The following is a 14545-nucleotide window of genomic DNA, read 5'->3' as shown; positions in this document are numbered from 1 at the left end:
CTGTATGTAGTTTTGTTTTGTTTGTGTGTATATATGTGTGTGTGAGTGTGTGTGTGTGAGTGTGTGTGTGTGTGTGTGTGTATGTTCGCATATTGTTTTTGTCATTAGATTTTAAGTTCTTTGAAAGTAACACCTTTTCCTCTTTTTGCATTCCCAGAACTCAGCAAAGGACTAGGTACAGTGTAAGGTCTTAATAAATATTTACTAATTATCCCCATTTTACAGATGAAAAATCTGAAACTTAGAAAAGTGTTAAGACATAAGCATGATAAAATCACAAATAAGTAGTAGAATCAGGATAAACAGGTTTTCTGAATCCAAACCCTGAGAATGTTCTTCACTCTACCAAATAGCTTGACATGCTATCTGTGTCACCTTGTTATTCTTCTAATCTGAAATATTAAAAGTGTCAGGGGAATAACCAAAACCATTACATTTATATTGAAAAAAAACCATTCCATTATACTTTAGTACATACTGTATTTCTTTCCTCCAAACAATTCTTCTTTGTGCTAATCTTCAGCCAATATAAAACCACTGAAAAAGTACCTCCTAAGCCATTCTTCTCTGATTGTAAAAATATCTTCTTTTGGCTAAATGTTTATGAACAAGTCTTCTGAATGCTTTATCTAGCTATTCCACAAAGATGTTCTTTTCTGTTCTCTTAAATGCTGTTTACTACCATCAATCCTACCTAAAGATTCTCATGAATGTGTATTTCTCCCAAGTGTCTCATTCACTGATGCCTCTTCTTGTCAAGGAATTATCAAGTATCTCAACGTTCCAAATCACATGCAATAAAATTGAGTGTTTGTGGTTCGTGGAACTCAACCACTTAATCATAAATTAACTTAAGTGAATCCCAGAAGAGGGTCATTTTAACTGGCCCCCAAAGTCACAGATGGTCAGATATGGTGCTTTTTAGACAGTTCATCAGCCCATACAAGATTATAGCAAATTTCCACTGGGGAAAGCAGGAAAGACAAACAGGTGGGATGGAAATGCTTCCAAACTAAATACAAAAAGAAAAAAAATGCCAAAAAAGAATTAAAGAGAAACAATATATTATTGCTGAAAGTTTACTCAAAAGAATTAAATCGATCTGGAACTGAAGCACATATTTTAGGAATAATTTTTAAATTTACTATGAATATAATTCAGAGCAACCATGTATGGATAGTAATCCAATTACTATCATGCCATCTAACAGAGGAAACTGTAACATTTCTCCTAAAGTCAGAGTAAAGATTCAAATCCAGGTCTCATACTCTAAATCCAGTATTATTTTCATAACAACACAGAAATTAAGTCATTCACAACTCATTGCCATAGAAAGATGAAATTCAAAAGTCTTTAGAGTTTTCAATTCATTTCAAAGAGGCAAAGAGATAGCATCTGGTTTTATAAATTACTGATTTATCTCTGACTTTTGAGGCTTAGAAAAAGGATAGAATTGAACTTGTACTTGCCAAAAGTCACCTTAAACTTTTCAATGAGTAAAGAAAGTATTACAAACTTTTAAAAATCTAACTTTTTGGTTTAGCCAAAATATATATATTTGGCACAAACTAAAATAACTTTAAAAAAAGCAAAGTCATTAGCACTATGAGGCCTATATCTATCTCAAAGGAAAAAAGAAGTCTATTCCTCTTACAAAAATAATTATAGCTCCTCTTTTGATCACAGAAAAGAACTGGAAACTAAGGAGATACCCATCAATTGGGGAATGAGTAAACAAATATAATGGCACACTAGTGTATAATTAAATAATAAAGGACATTGTTTCAACTGGAAAAACTTATATAAACTAATATAAAATGAAGAAACTAAGCAAAACAATTCATAGATTAAGATCAATTCATTATATACTTCAACAACAATACTATATGATGGCCAGTTCTGATGGACCTGGCCATCCTCAGCAATGAGGTCAACCAAATCATTTCCAATGGAGCAGTAATGAACTGAACCAGCTACGCCCAGAGAAAGAACTCTGGGAGATGACTAAAAACCATTACATTGAATTCCCAATCCCTATATTTTTGCCCACCTGCATTTTTGATTTCCTTCACAGGCTAATTGTACAATATTTCAGAGTCTGATTCTTTTTGTACAGCAAAATAACAGTTTGGTCATGTATACTTATTGTGTATCTAATTTATATTTTAATATATTTAACATCTACTGGTCATCCTGCATCTGGGGGAGGGGGTGGGGGGTAAGAGGAGAAAAATTGGAACAAGAGGTTTGGCAATTGTTAATGCTGTAAAGTTACCCATACATATAACCTGTAAATAAAAGGCTATTAAATAAAAAAAATAGATTAAGATCAATACCATAGCAACAACAGTCCTCTGGAGGACTCTGATCAGTAAAAATGATCAATCCTGATTCCAAATGACCAATTAAGAAGCATGCTTTCTGGCTAGTAAGAGAGAAATGATTGAGTCAGGATATAGAATAGACCCTATATCTCTGGAAATGGCTTTAGTAGAATTTGTTTTATTTGACTACTTATGGTAGTATATCAAAGTGTCTGGAATTTCTTCTGTCTTTTTCCCCCAGTATAAGGGAAAAGGAAAGGTGGAAGATAAAATTAATTTTTTAATTGAATATATATATATATATATATATATATATATATATATTCAGAAAACCAAAGTGACTAGTTTTCAAAGACCAATAAGCACCAAAAAATTTAAATGGTCCATAGAAATTGTAGTGTAGTGGATAGATTTCCTTGAAGCCAAGAGAATAAAGTTTTTCCTCTAACATTTATTGGTTGTATAACCATATGGTAGTCAAGTAAACTCTCAATGCTTTAAATAGTTTTCTAAAACTATAAACTATAGAGAAGATACTAATCATCAATGACTGAAGGAAGTTGCTCACCTGGGAGTTCCCTGTATTACACAGATACAACCCTATTCATAAAAGTTATAGGAACCTCTTCAACATTCATAAGTCATTTCACTTCTTCATAACCAGTTTTACTTTTCAAAGAATTAAATTAAAGCAAAACAAAACCTAATCTCTTCCTCAGAGAGTATAAGGAAATCTGCCTACAGAAAATGAATCCAAAATTTATACCAAAAATTATTTCCATCAATAAAAAGGAAATAGAATGGAAATGCAGAAGATGCACTAATAAGTATAGTACCTAGCATTTGTAGAGCACTTTAAAATTTTAAAAATGTTTTACAAAATTCACTTAAGACTACTACCTGATTTTCAACATGGAAAGGGACTGATTTCTCTGGAATCTATCCTTGAGGCCTAAGACATAAAAACGCATATTGCTTTTGCCTCTCCTGGAAGAGGCAATATTAGAAAAGAAAAAAAAAAGTTTTTGTCTGCATTTGGAAGAAATATTTTGAGCTAAGAACACTTATCTTTGCAATACAATTAATTCTCTTTTCAAGAAAATAAAATAATGTTCAAAATAGCTAAAGTAGTCATTCTCCTCTCAGAAGCATTAACATCTGGTATTGTGTCATCTTTCAAGTAACACAAGATAACTGAAGAAGAATAACAGAGCCATAGAATTAAAGACTAAAAAAAACAAACCGTACTTACTTTTGCAGCACCAATCTGTTCTTTCCGAAACTTCTCCAGTGGGGCTATTAATACATCATTAGCATTCTGAATCTGAAATGCAAAACAGTAAAATATTAAAAACTCATGTACATGGATCATCAAACATGTATAAGTTTTTATTCTATTTGTAAGGACCACTGGGATTCATTTTGAAGCTTTAATTTCTTAGTCTAGAGATGAACTCAGAGAGAGGTAGGTATATGAGGAATGAATTCCTAGGTAATTTCCATTACTAACTGGTTCAAGAATAGAACTAAATTCAAATTCATTCAAATGGAATCCAAATACTCCTTGTTAACCTATAAAATGTTGATTCTTAAAATTAATAGATAACATTTGTGTTTTTTAATTTCACCCAACATATTTTTACTGAATATTCTCATTTTTTTCTGTCTAACTGACTGTATTAATACTATCATTATCAGTATTCCAATCCTCAAATCCAAATGTAAGCCCAGTTTCAGAACTGGGCCAAATTTCAGAACATGTAATTCATCTGAATTTGAAAAAACAAATTACTTAATAAGATAGTTAATGTGAAAAAAATAAAAATAAACACAAATTTGAGGGAAGATAAGCTGGGAGGACAACATTAATTACTTAAACATTAGTCTCAATTTTAAAATGACAAATTCAAAAGTAGTTTTAGTGAAAATCACAAAACTAAGAGTTCATTTATTTTAATCTATTTTATAGGTGGGAAAAGTGTAGATCACAAAACTAGTTAGTAAAGGAGCAGGACTGGAAAATACTAAGGTTCTCCTAATCAATGAATTACTCATCTCCTACCCACTGTTCTATCATACTCTATTCAATGAAATTCTGTATATTCCACTGCTATTATAGCCATACACCGACATAAAATGCATTGACTAAATTCCTTTCCATTGCAAAACTGAAAGAAAAGCCAATAACAAGTCATACAGCAAAGGAATTCTTTTAGTTCAATCCAGCGCACACAAGAGTTCATATGAAACTCTATCTCTAAGATTTTACAATCCAAAGTTTTAGAGGCAATACATTGAAGTATTCATCAGTGAGAAAAGCTATCCTTATTTGCTTTGACTCTTCACCAATGGGGGAAAAAATTACAACAGAAACCTTTAAAAGAAATCTGAACTGATATATGAGGCATGGTGGGTACATGATATGCATACATACACCTACCTGAGTGTGTGTATGGTTATATGTGTGTGTGTGTGTGTGTAAAGTTGAAATTATTTTTATTATTTCTTCTTTAAATTTTCAAAATCTCTGAATCTCAGTTTTACTGTTAAAAGCTAACCTATAGATAGGCAGGATTCAAAAATCTTATAACAAAGTAGGAGGATGAACTGATACTGATAACTCAGACAAACCTCAAGCTAATTTACACAAATATATTCATTTCTGATTAGATTATTTACATCTAATTCTGAGGTCTTTTATGACCTAGTCTCCTCCTAAAACTTTCCATCTACAATTCTTCTACATGTATTTCCACATTTATCATGTTGCACGAGAAAAATCAGATCAAAAAGGGAAAAAAAAGATGAGAAAGAAAACAAAAAGCAAGCAAACAACAACAAAAAGATAAAAATACTATATTGTGATCCACATTCAGTCCCTTTGGGATACTGATGACTCTCTCCATCACTAGTCTATTGGGATTGCCTTAAATCACCTCATTGTTCAATAGAGCCATGTCCGTTACAGTTGATCAGAATAATCTTCTTGTTACTGTGTACAATGTTCTTTTGTTCTACTCACTTTACTTAGCATCAGTTCATATAAGTTTCTCCAGGCCTCTCTGAAATCTTCCTGCTCATCATTTCTTATAGAACAATAACATTCCATAACATTTATATATTATATTATTCAGTCATTCCCCAACTGATGAGCATTGATTCAGTTTCCAGTTCTTTGTCACTACAAAAGGGGTGCTACAAAATTTTTTTTACACATGGGTCCTTTTCCCTTTTGTATGATCTCTTTGGGGTAGGGACACTGCTGGATCAAAGGGTATGCACAGTTTGAACCTTTGGAAAAAGTTCCCAATTGCTCTCCAGAATGGTTGGATTAGTTCACAATTCCATGAACAATGTATTAGTGTCTGAGTCTTCCCACATCCCCCCCAACATTCACCATTACCTTTTCCTGTCATCTTAGGCAATCTGAGAGGTGTATAGTGGTCCCTCAGAGTTGCCTTAACGTTTCTCTAATTGTAAAGGGCTGAAACACTGAGTAGGTCCACTGGAATCAGATAACGGAGCACTTAAGGCTAATTACTTATTAGACAATACTCTATTAGCATATGCTTGGAAAATGGCCCTTCCCACTATTCTGTGCTGGCTAGATCTTTTGGTGTATACAGAGAATTTTAAGAGGGGTTAAGGGGTGGAATAAGACTAGCCAGAGTCACTTTTGTGGTGGACAAGGAGAAGGGCGGTTGTGGAGAGCCTGTGTCCTCCCTTCCATGAACAATGTATTAGTGCCCCCCCCCCCCCCCCCCAAAGACCAAGAATAAAGACCAAGGACTTTTACTTATCCTGATTTTGGCTGATTCTAAGACATCCAGGGTGCTAACCCGGACTTCACATCTAATAGTGATTTCGAGTATTTTTATGACTAGAAATGTCTTTAATTTCTTTGCCTGAAACCATTTATCAATTAGAAAATGGCTTATATTCTTATAGATTTCTCACTGGATTTCTTGACCATTAATTAGGTCAACATGAATTTCAGCTTTGATGAAGTAGGCATGTGGGAGTTGGGCAAACAACGTCTTATTTTTGCAGCCATCTTGATCAAAATTCCATACAATTAAATCCTTAGATGAATTCATATTCCTATTTCAGCTTTCCTTTCTTTGTATTTCATGATTTTTTCTTTTACTTTCAAGGTCTATTTTCTTTTCTCTTTTTCTATTCCATTTGCATGAATGTAAGTGACAGAAGTAGAATTGAGGAGCTGTCGAATGAAATGTGAAGAAAATGACAAAAAATGGAAAAGTATAAGAGATTGGAAGAAAAAACTAGAAAAAGATAAAAATGGAAAAATGATGAGCAAGAAAGCAAGACCCTGGAGATATAAATTTTGTTTTTGTCTAAATGTTGTACTTCATTCTCAAAGAGGACCAAAATGATATCACTATGTTAGAGTCAAGTTACAGTATCTGACTGTGGCTGATCAGACCAATACAAGCTAGGAGTGCTCTGCCAGAGGTCAGACACAAATAGTCCACATGAACATTTGGGGTGGATTCTCTAATTTTGTGCTTTGGGCTAATTCAATTCTGATTTGCTCACAGAGTTCAGTCTCTTCTCTGATGAGGGGATGTCATGTCATAAATCAATTCTAAAGTTCTTAAGAGTGACCTTGACAGCATCCTTTTATTGCTTTTTCTTACCACCCTGTGACCATCCCTGCAGTAACGGGCAAGTAATGAAGCAGCAGGTGCAGATACACTGGGAGCTGTTGTCATAACCCCACACACAGGTGGCCCAGGCCATAAGGTCATTTTCTCACTGGAAGTATCAGTGGAATTTGGCAGCCCCCCCAGGTGTTTAAGCAGCCTTTTCAGGATCGCACTACTCATCTCCATGTGTAAGGAAGGGGTTAGAAAAAGTGCCCTAAAAATTGTCTACTTACCCAAACCTGGCCTGATAACATGGCAGGCAGTGATTCCATCTTGCAGTCAAGACACTAAAATAAAATGTCAAAATGGCTCACATATGCCAAATAAATTAAATTCAATGTCAACTAAGAAGATCTCTAAAATTTAATCGCCTACTGAATTCCTGAGATTATATTAGGCAGAAGCTGAATGGAATAGAATGTAAGAAAAAAGGAAGAACATGTACTATATAAGAAATTCTTAGGCTCCAATTATCAGGTAACTAATTCATCTGGTGATGGAATATTTCTGACAAGTAGTACATGAAATATACTTATTAAAATTTTATAAAATAATTTTACATGTGAAATCTAACAATTGTGTACTGACAATATTTTGCTGTTTTCATTATATGAATTTAAATGAAGACATCAAAATGAAAATGCCAACAGTCTTAAATTGAATTCATGGTTTGAACAGGAGTTTTCCATATCTTTGTACTTTATCTAATAAAGGCATTATATTCATTCATATAGATGGGCAATTCATATAGATTAAATTCTTCCATTTTGAAGTAATCCAAGTGTAGAGAAGTTATACAAATGTCAGCTGGTTTAGAAAAATTACTATACTTACAATAAAAGGGGAAGTGATACACTAAATAAATAAAAGAAACCACTTATATGAAGCATGAATCATAATTACAGCATTGTCTGATACATGACACACATCAAATTATGAAAAGCATGCTAAGTGAATTCAGTGGCTATGTATGTGTTTTTCTTTCTAGACATATTTAAAGGCATTTTTATTTTCATTGATCTCTTTCTAAATTTACCACTTAAAGAAAGTTCAGTCATGATGCTGAGGAGACTTGGAAGATCTCATTTAATCTTTGGAGTGTATTTTTCCCAGGATCTAAAATGCTAGCATGCTTCAGGAAATGAAAAGATAATTTTGATGAATACTATTTTACTTCTTGAACGTGGAGTAAATACTTTTAAGTGCCATTTTTAGTTGTTGCTAAATATTTAACTTATAAACTCTCAATAGATCTCCTAAATTGACAACTTCTTAAAACACCTTATTATTTGCTCCCTTAGTACCTAGTGTTAGGTGGTACAGTGGAAAGAGTAGTAGGTCAGAAGTCTGGGAGATTCACTTTCTTCAGTTCAAAACTAGTCTCAGATACTTACTAATTATGTGACCCTGGATGAATCACTTAATCCTGTTTACCTCAGTTTCCTTGTCTGTCAAATGAACCGGAGAAAGAAATGACAAACCAGTCTAGTATATTTGCCAAAAAAACCTAAATGGGATCATGAAGTGTTAGTCAAGACTGAAAACAGCTGAATTATGACAACTCACTTAATAGCTATGTGACTGTTTATCTCAGTTTCTGAATCTGTAAAATGGTAATAATAGAAGCACCTGAGTCCCATAGCTGCTGTGAAAATTAAATGAATTGTGAAGCACTTAGGCATAGTACCTGGTAGCAAGAAATAAATAAATGTTATTATTAACATTCCCATTGCAGACTGTAAATTTCTTGAGGGCAGGGACTTCATTTTAAGTTTGCCAGCATACAGCTTAAGCTTCCTGCCTTTGATATAAAACAGCTAATATATGTTCATTGAATTAAATTATTCAGATATAAAAATATCTTCTTTACATTTATTGTTATTTAGCATTTCAAGTATCAGTGATCTGGTCTAGTAATTCCTGGCACTAATGCAGAATGAAAATGTTAATTTGCAAATTGAGAATTGTCCATTTTAGTAGTCTTCATTTAGTGGGAAAGTGGAGTATGTTTTGTTTCTTAACTGGATCTGTGATTTGATCAGTGTAAGGAGCTCATGAAAAATGACTCCTCCTTCAGATGGGCACAGATGGGTACAGGTACGGACTACAGATGGGTAGGTACCTACTCTATCACTCTTGCTTAGAATCAGAGAGCCAACTGGATTTCTTTGTAACTCTCTATCATAACCCTATATTGGGAAGTTTCTTTCCCCGTCCTAATTATCTATCCCTCAGACTCCCACCCCAACTTTTCATTTTCATTTCACAGTCTTCTCCATTAAACTGTAAGTTCATTGAGGCAGGTCTGTCTTTGTTCTTATTTGTATTTGTATCCACAGCACTTAGCACAAGCCTGGCACACAGTAGGTGCTATATGATGTTTACAAACTGACTGAACCAGATCTTCCTGACTCCCAGGCTAGATCTCTTAACTTTCAATAATATACTGCCTCTCCTTTCTGGGTTGTAATATTCCCCTCTTTATTCTTCCCCTAAAATACAATCCTCATGTCCTGATAACCATCTTGAAAATGCTAAGTCTCTCTCTGACTCTCCAGACTTGTGAGACTGCTCCTTAGAACGCACACAAAAATCAGCTGCCAGATGTGTATTTGAGGTCTGTGTTGTTTAGGAAGACTTGACAAGGCATCCGTGTAAGATCATAGTTAGAGGGCATAGAATGTGGCAATACATATGTTTTTTAAAAAAAAAATTATTACCAACAATTTCAGCTACTAAAAATAAAAGAAAAACAGAGGTGATATTGGATTATGCTTATAATGCTTTACTTACCAGATAAGATACTATGGCCTAATTCTGTATTAGACTGGCCAGACACCATATTACACCACATTAAGCCAAGCATACTATTAAGTTTCTTGTCATTGCTCTTTTTGCTATTCCAAGTGGTTCTAATAAACTGCCACAAGGGAGAGCTCATAAATCACTCACAAATCATAGCTGGAAATGTTTTTATGTGGTTTAAAGAATTATTTTTTCTAGTATGTTTGGTTTTTTTTTTTTCCTTGAGTATACATGAATTATAATTTTCTACAGACTGTGGGTTTTTTAAGGGCTGTCCTACAGGAATTTTCAAGGTCTGCTTTTGGTTGCATAGAAAATTCTGCCACAACACATTAGTGAAACAGACAAATAATTAAAATACTGAATAAAAGGATTTCCTAGGATTTTCCCATATATAAAACATACAAATCTGGTGTAGCATGGTAGGGATTTGGAGCTTAAGCTATCATACAATGACCTTCACTTTCCTGAACCCATTTCCTGTCGAAGATTGGAAATGTTAGTGTTTGACAAGCTGAACTTCTCAATCCTAGGCAGTGATTGATGGGTCCTATTACTAGGTAACACAACTAATATAGCACCAGGACAACAAAACAATGGATATCTCAAAGTAAGAGAGAATAGGAAGACATAGCTTGGGTAAAGGAAGTGATTCAATGATACGCTGAAGGACAATCTGAAGAAACGTCTTATGACAAGTTGAAAGCCATGACAGATTACAATGTTCATGATTAGGAAACGTGGGTGACTGCAGCTCTTGGCAAAATACCTTCTTGTAGAGGAAGTCAAAGCAGCAGATCCACAAACCATGAAAAGACTCCAGAGGCAGAGACAGTCAACACTAACTAATGCACAAATCATATACCCTAGAGCTCAGCAAAACTCTAATGACAGGCGGGTTGTCACTTCAAATAAACCTAGCTATCATGTAATAACATTGTTTCTATGGGAAAATGCATTATAATTTTTAAATATATTATAAAGTAAGGATATCAATAGAACAAAGAAAAAGGAAACAGTTACAGCTTAGTACTCCAGAACACCTAGGATTTCTTAATTCTGTCCTGTTGCCTAAAACAAAGTAACTTTACAGATTAAGTACTTTCCAAGTGTTTTGAATTAGGGTGAAATAGGCAGTTGCTTTCTGGGGTATGGGAATCTGGAGTTTAAGACATTATACTAATGTATTAAACCCCTTTCAAATTTCTTCTATCCTTTCTAATATGATGTTAACTCTTTAAGGAGGAAGAGAAGAAATGGCATTCAAATTGAAAGGCAACCAGTTGTGGATGGAAGGAGGCAAAGTCTTTCAAATATACAGGATCTCTAGATATTTCCTCAATTATTTAAGTAGATATGACTAAGAGGTAGAATTCCAGTACTCCAGATGTGGGAAGAATAAAATATTTGGTTTTGGAATCCCAGAAGGCTATTAATTGATTTCTGATATCATGGAGAGAATGAGAATTTGAGGTGGGCAGAGAGATTAGTAAATCTCATCAAGTGATTTAGGTCCTGACACTAGTTTAGCACATCCTTTCGCATGTAACAATGTCAGTATTTAGGAAGCAATTAAAGCAGCTTCACATATATCACAGCTGAATGACATAAATCTGGACCCCAATAATCTTCTCATCAGGGAAAAAAACAAATAAATGAATGCTATGGGTTAGAATAGTCAGGAGGTAATGACACAAGGATCAGCATGTGTATTACACATAAGATGTAAAGTTGAAATTATTTTTATTATTTCTTCTTTAAATTTTCAAAATCTCTGAATCTCAGTTTCACTGAAGCTAACCTATAGATAGGCAGGTTTCAAAAATCTTATAACAAAGTAGGAGGATGAACTGATAATTCAGACAAACTTCGAACTAATTTACACAAATATATTCATTTCTGATTAGAGTATTTACATCTAATTTTGAGGTCTTTTATGACCCAGTCTCCTCCCAAATATTCCAGTTTTTTTTCTCAAATAACTGTTCTTAGATTAGACTTCATTTAATGATATTCTTTTAGAAGCCCACTTTAGGCTCCAATATGACTAATTTTTTTAGCCACTTTACTGAACTTAATGTCATTGACAAAAGTAATGCTTAAAATAAGAAAAACATTTTAAAATTCTTTGTATACACACATATAAAAATACATATCTGAAATATATGTGTGTATATTTATATAAGCCCAATATGTGTATGTGTTTATTTTTGTACTACACACATTGCCTATTAGCAATGTGATCGTGGGCAAATCACTTAACCCTGTTTGCCTCAGTTGCTTCATCTGTAAAATGAGCTGGAGAAGAAAATGGCAAATCACTCCAGTATCTGTCAAGAAAATTCCAAATGGGATCATGAAAAGTTGGATCCAACTGAATAACAATGATATATATACACATATGTATATATTTTCAAAGAAGGAAAAAACCCTTTAATTATCTTCCTAATATACATACTCTTTTAACTGTTAATGGGAAAGTTTCTTCATACCATTCTAAAAATTGTGCTACAGAGCTACTATAGAATACTGCATTACTTTCTGAACAGTAAAACAAAGGTTGATCAATAAAATTGTGTGTATAATCTCATTCAATAATAACAAAGGTCATAGTAATAATAACAATTCACATTTATATGTTCTTTCAATACTTTTTATTATTACTAATATGATTCATAATAATAATAAAAATAAACATTTACAGAATATGAGCTTTCCTAACAATATGCTTGTGAGATTCTATTGTAACCTCATTTTAAAGACAATAGTAATAATTCAATAAAAGTTAACAAGCATTTATAAAACTTCTGTCATATGCCACAGACTGTGCAAAGTACTAAAGAGATCAAAAATAAAAAAAGTTCCTGCCCTCAAAAAATACATATTTTTATGACTAATTATATAGCATGTTAAGACAGGCAAAATACTTTACAGAAATTACCAATCCTCAAAAGACTGGTGTGAAATCAGTACTAGATGTATCATTATATCTGCTAAGGGACAGTAAATGTCAAAGTAAGGACATAAATGAATAAAATAATCAGGATCTATTGTGTACAAATTATATATTAGCCACCGTACAGCATCTTGCTGCCTTCAAATCCTTACATTCTATCAAATGTCAGTATGACATATATACAAAGCAAATACAAAGTGGAACTTTAGTTAGGACATAAAGAAATTCAGGAAGACAGCATTTGTAAAGTTTTTCTCAAACCTTAAAGAACTATGTAAAGTCTAGCTATTTTTAAGAAGCAGCTAAGTGGCACAGTGGATGGAATACTGGGCCTGAAGTCAGAAAAACCTGATTTCAAAATCCAACCTAGATACTTCCTAGCTGTGTGAATCTGAGCAAGTTCCTTAATGTTTATCACCTCATTCCTAATTGTTGCAATTTTTCCTAATTGTTTTATCTGATCACTCAGATGTTCTACTCTCTAACACCTTTAAGCCTATCAAAGTGATATTCCTAATGCAGGAATATCACCATAAGAAATGAAACATAAGATGAACATAGAAGAAGAATTATGATGGAAGGGAAGGGGAAAAGTATTTATTAAGCCCCTACTATGTGCCAGATACTATACTAAGTGATATATATATATATATATATATATATATATATATAATCCTCATAATAAACTGTGATGTAGATCCTATTAGGATCTCCATCTTGCCAGCTGAGGAAACTGAGGCAGATAATAGTGAAGTGCCTAGAACCAATGTTACCCATCTAGCAAGTTTCCAAAGCAGGATTTGAAATAAGACTCCAGCACTCTAGACAGAACCACCTAGATGCCTCAAGTATAGAAGATTTTATATGATTTGATGCAGAATGATTCAAGCAGCCTCAAGAAAATAATATACACAATGACTATAACTATGTCAATAAAAAGAACAACCATAAAAAATCAAAAGTGAATTTGCAAAATTACAAAGAACAAACAGCTCCAAAGAGGAGGGGGAAAGTCTATAGATGTGTTACAGAACACATATTTTTATACTCTCCTGATTTGTAGATTGCTTTTCTAATCTTTTTTCTCTAAAATATTAATTATTACATGGAATGGCATTTGGGCCTCAGGGGAAAATGCTGTGAGAAAGATTAGTGATATAAAATGATATATGAATGTAATTTTTAGAAGAACAAATGAGAATAAAGCTGATCAACAACTATTTGAAGAACAACTTTAATATGTACAACATGAAATCTTTTTTAAGTATTTGGTTATTTGAAACAGAATGATCATGTCTTTACTTTGGGAATTTTCTTTAATACTTTTTCTTCCTTGGTTCATTTAACCCCCAAACCCCTGATGAAACATCAGCCTGAGGGCAATACTTTTAAAGTTTACTAAACTCTGAAGAATACATTCAGTCTCTCTAGTACCAGATGTACCTATAACATTTTGACTCTCAAAAACTTGTACTTACTCATTATCATTATGATTATTGCATTTTCTTCACCTAAAGGATAAATTTAAACTAATGTAGATAGGCAGAATATTATTTTTAAATTGTGAACAATATAACATATAAATTGATTCTGACAAATTTTATCTCCTTTAAATTACTGTGATGAGCAAATTCCATATCCTATCAATTATAAAAATAGTTGTCCTTTTTCTTTGCAGTCATTTATGGCAACTATATTCACAAAATAATTTTCTAAGAAATTCTGTTTTTTTAATTTATAGATTCAGAAACATATAAGTACAAGAAAACTCAAAGGCTATCTATCCCATT

General features: G+C 33.1%; 1 protein-coding gene across 1 annotated transcript in view; it reads right to left on the bottom strand.

The window, feature by feature from the left end:
- Positions 1-14545, bottom strand: part of ARHGAP42 (Rho GTPase activating protein 42) — a 384162-nt gene that overhangs the window by 179049 nt on the left and 190568 nt on the right. The window contains exon 4 of the mRNA XM_003764271.4: positions 3577-3648. Within this exon, the coding sequence (XP_003764319.1) occupies positions 3577-3648 (72 nt within the window). The remainder of the gene's footprint in view (positions 1-3576; positions 3649-14545) is intronic.

This window comes from Sarcophilus harrisii, chromosome 3 (assembly GCF_902635505.1).
Source record: "Sarcophilus harrisii chromosome 3, mSarHar1.11, whole genome shotgun sequence".
NCBI lineage: Eukaryota > Metazoa > Chordata > Mammalia > Dasyuromorphia > Dasyuridae > Sarcophilus > Sarcophilus harrisii.
Note: the sequence above shows the minus strand (reverse complement) of the source record. Positions and strands in the feature narration are given on the sequence as shown.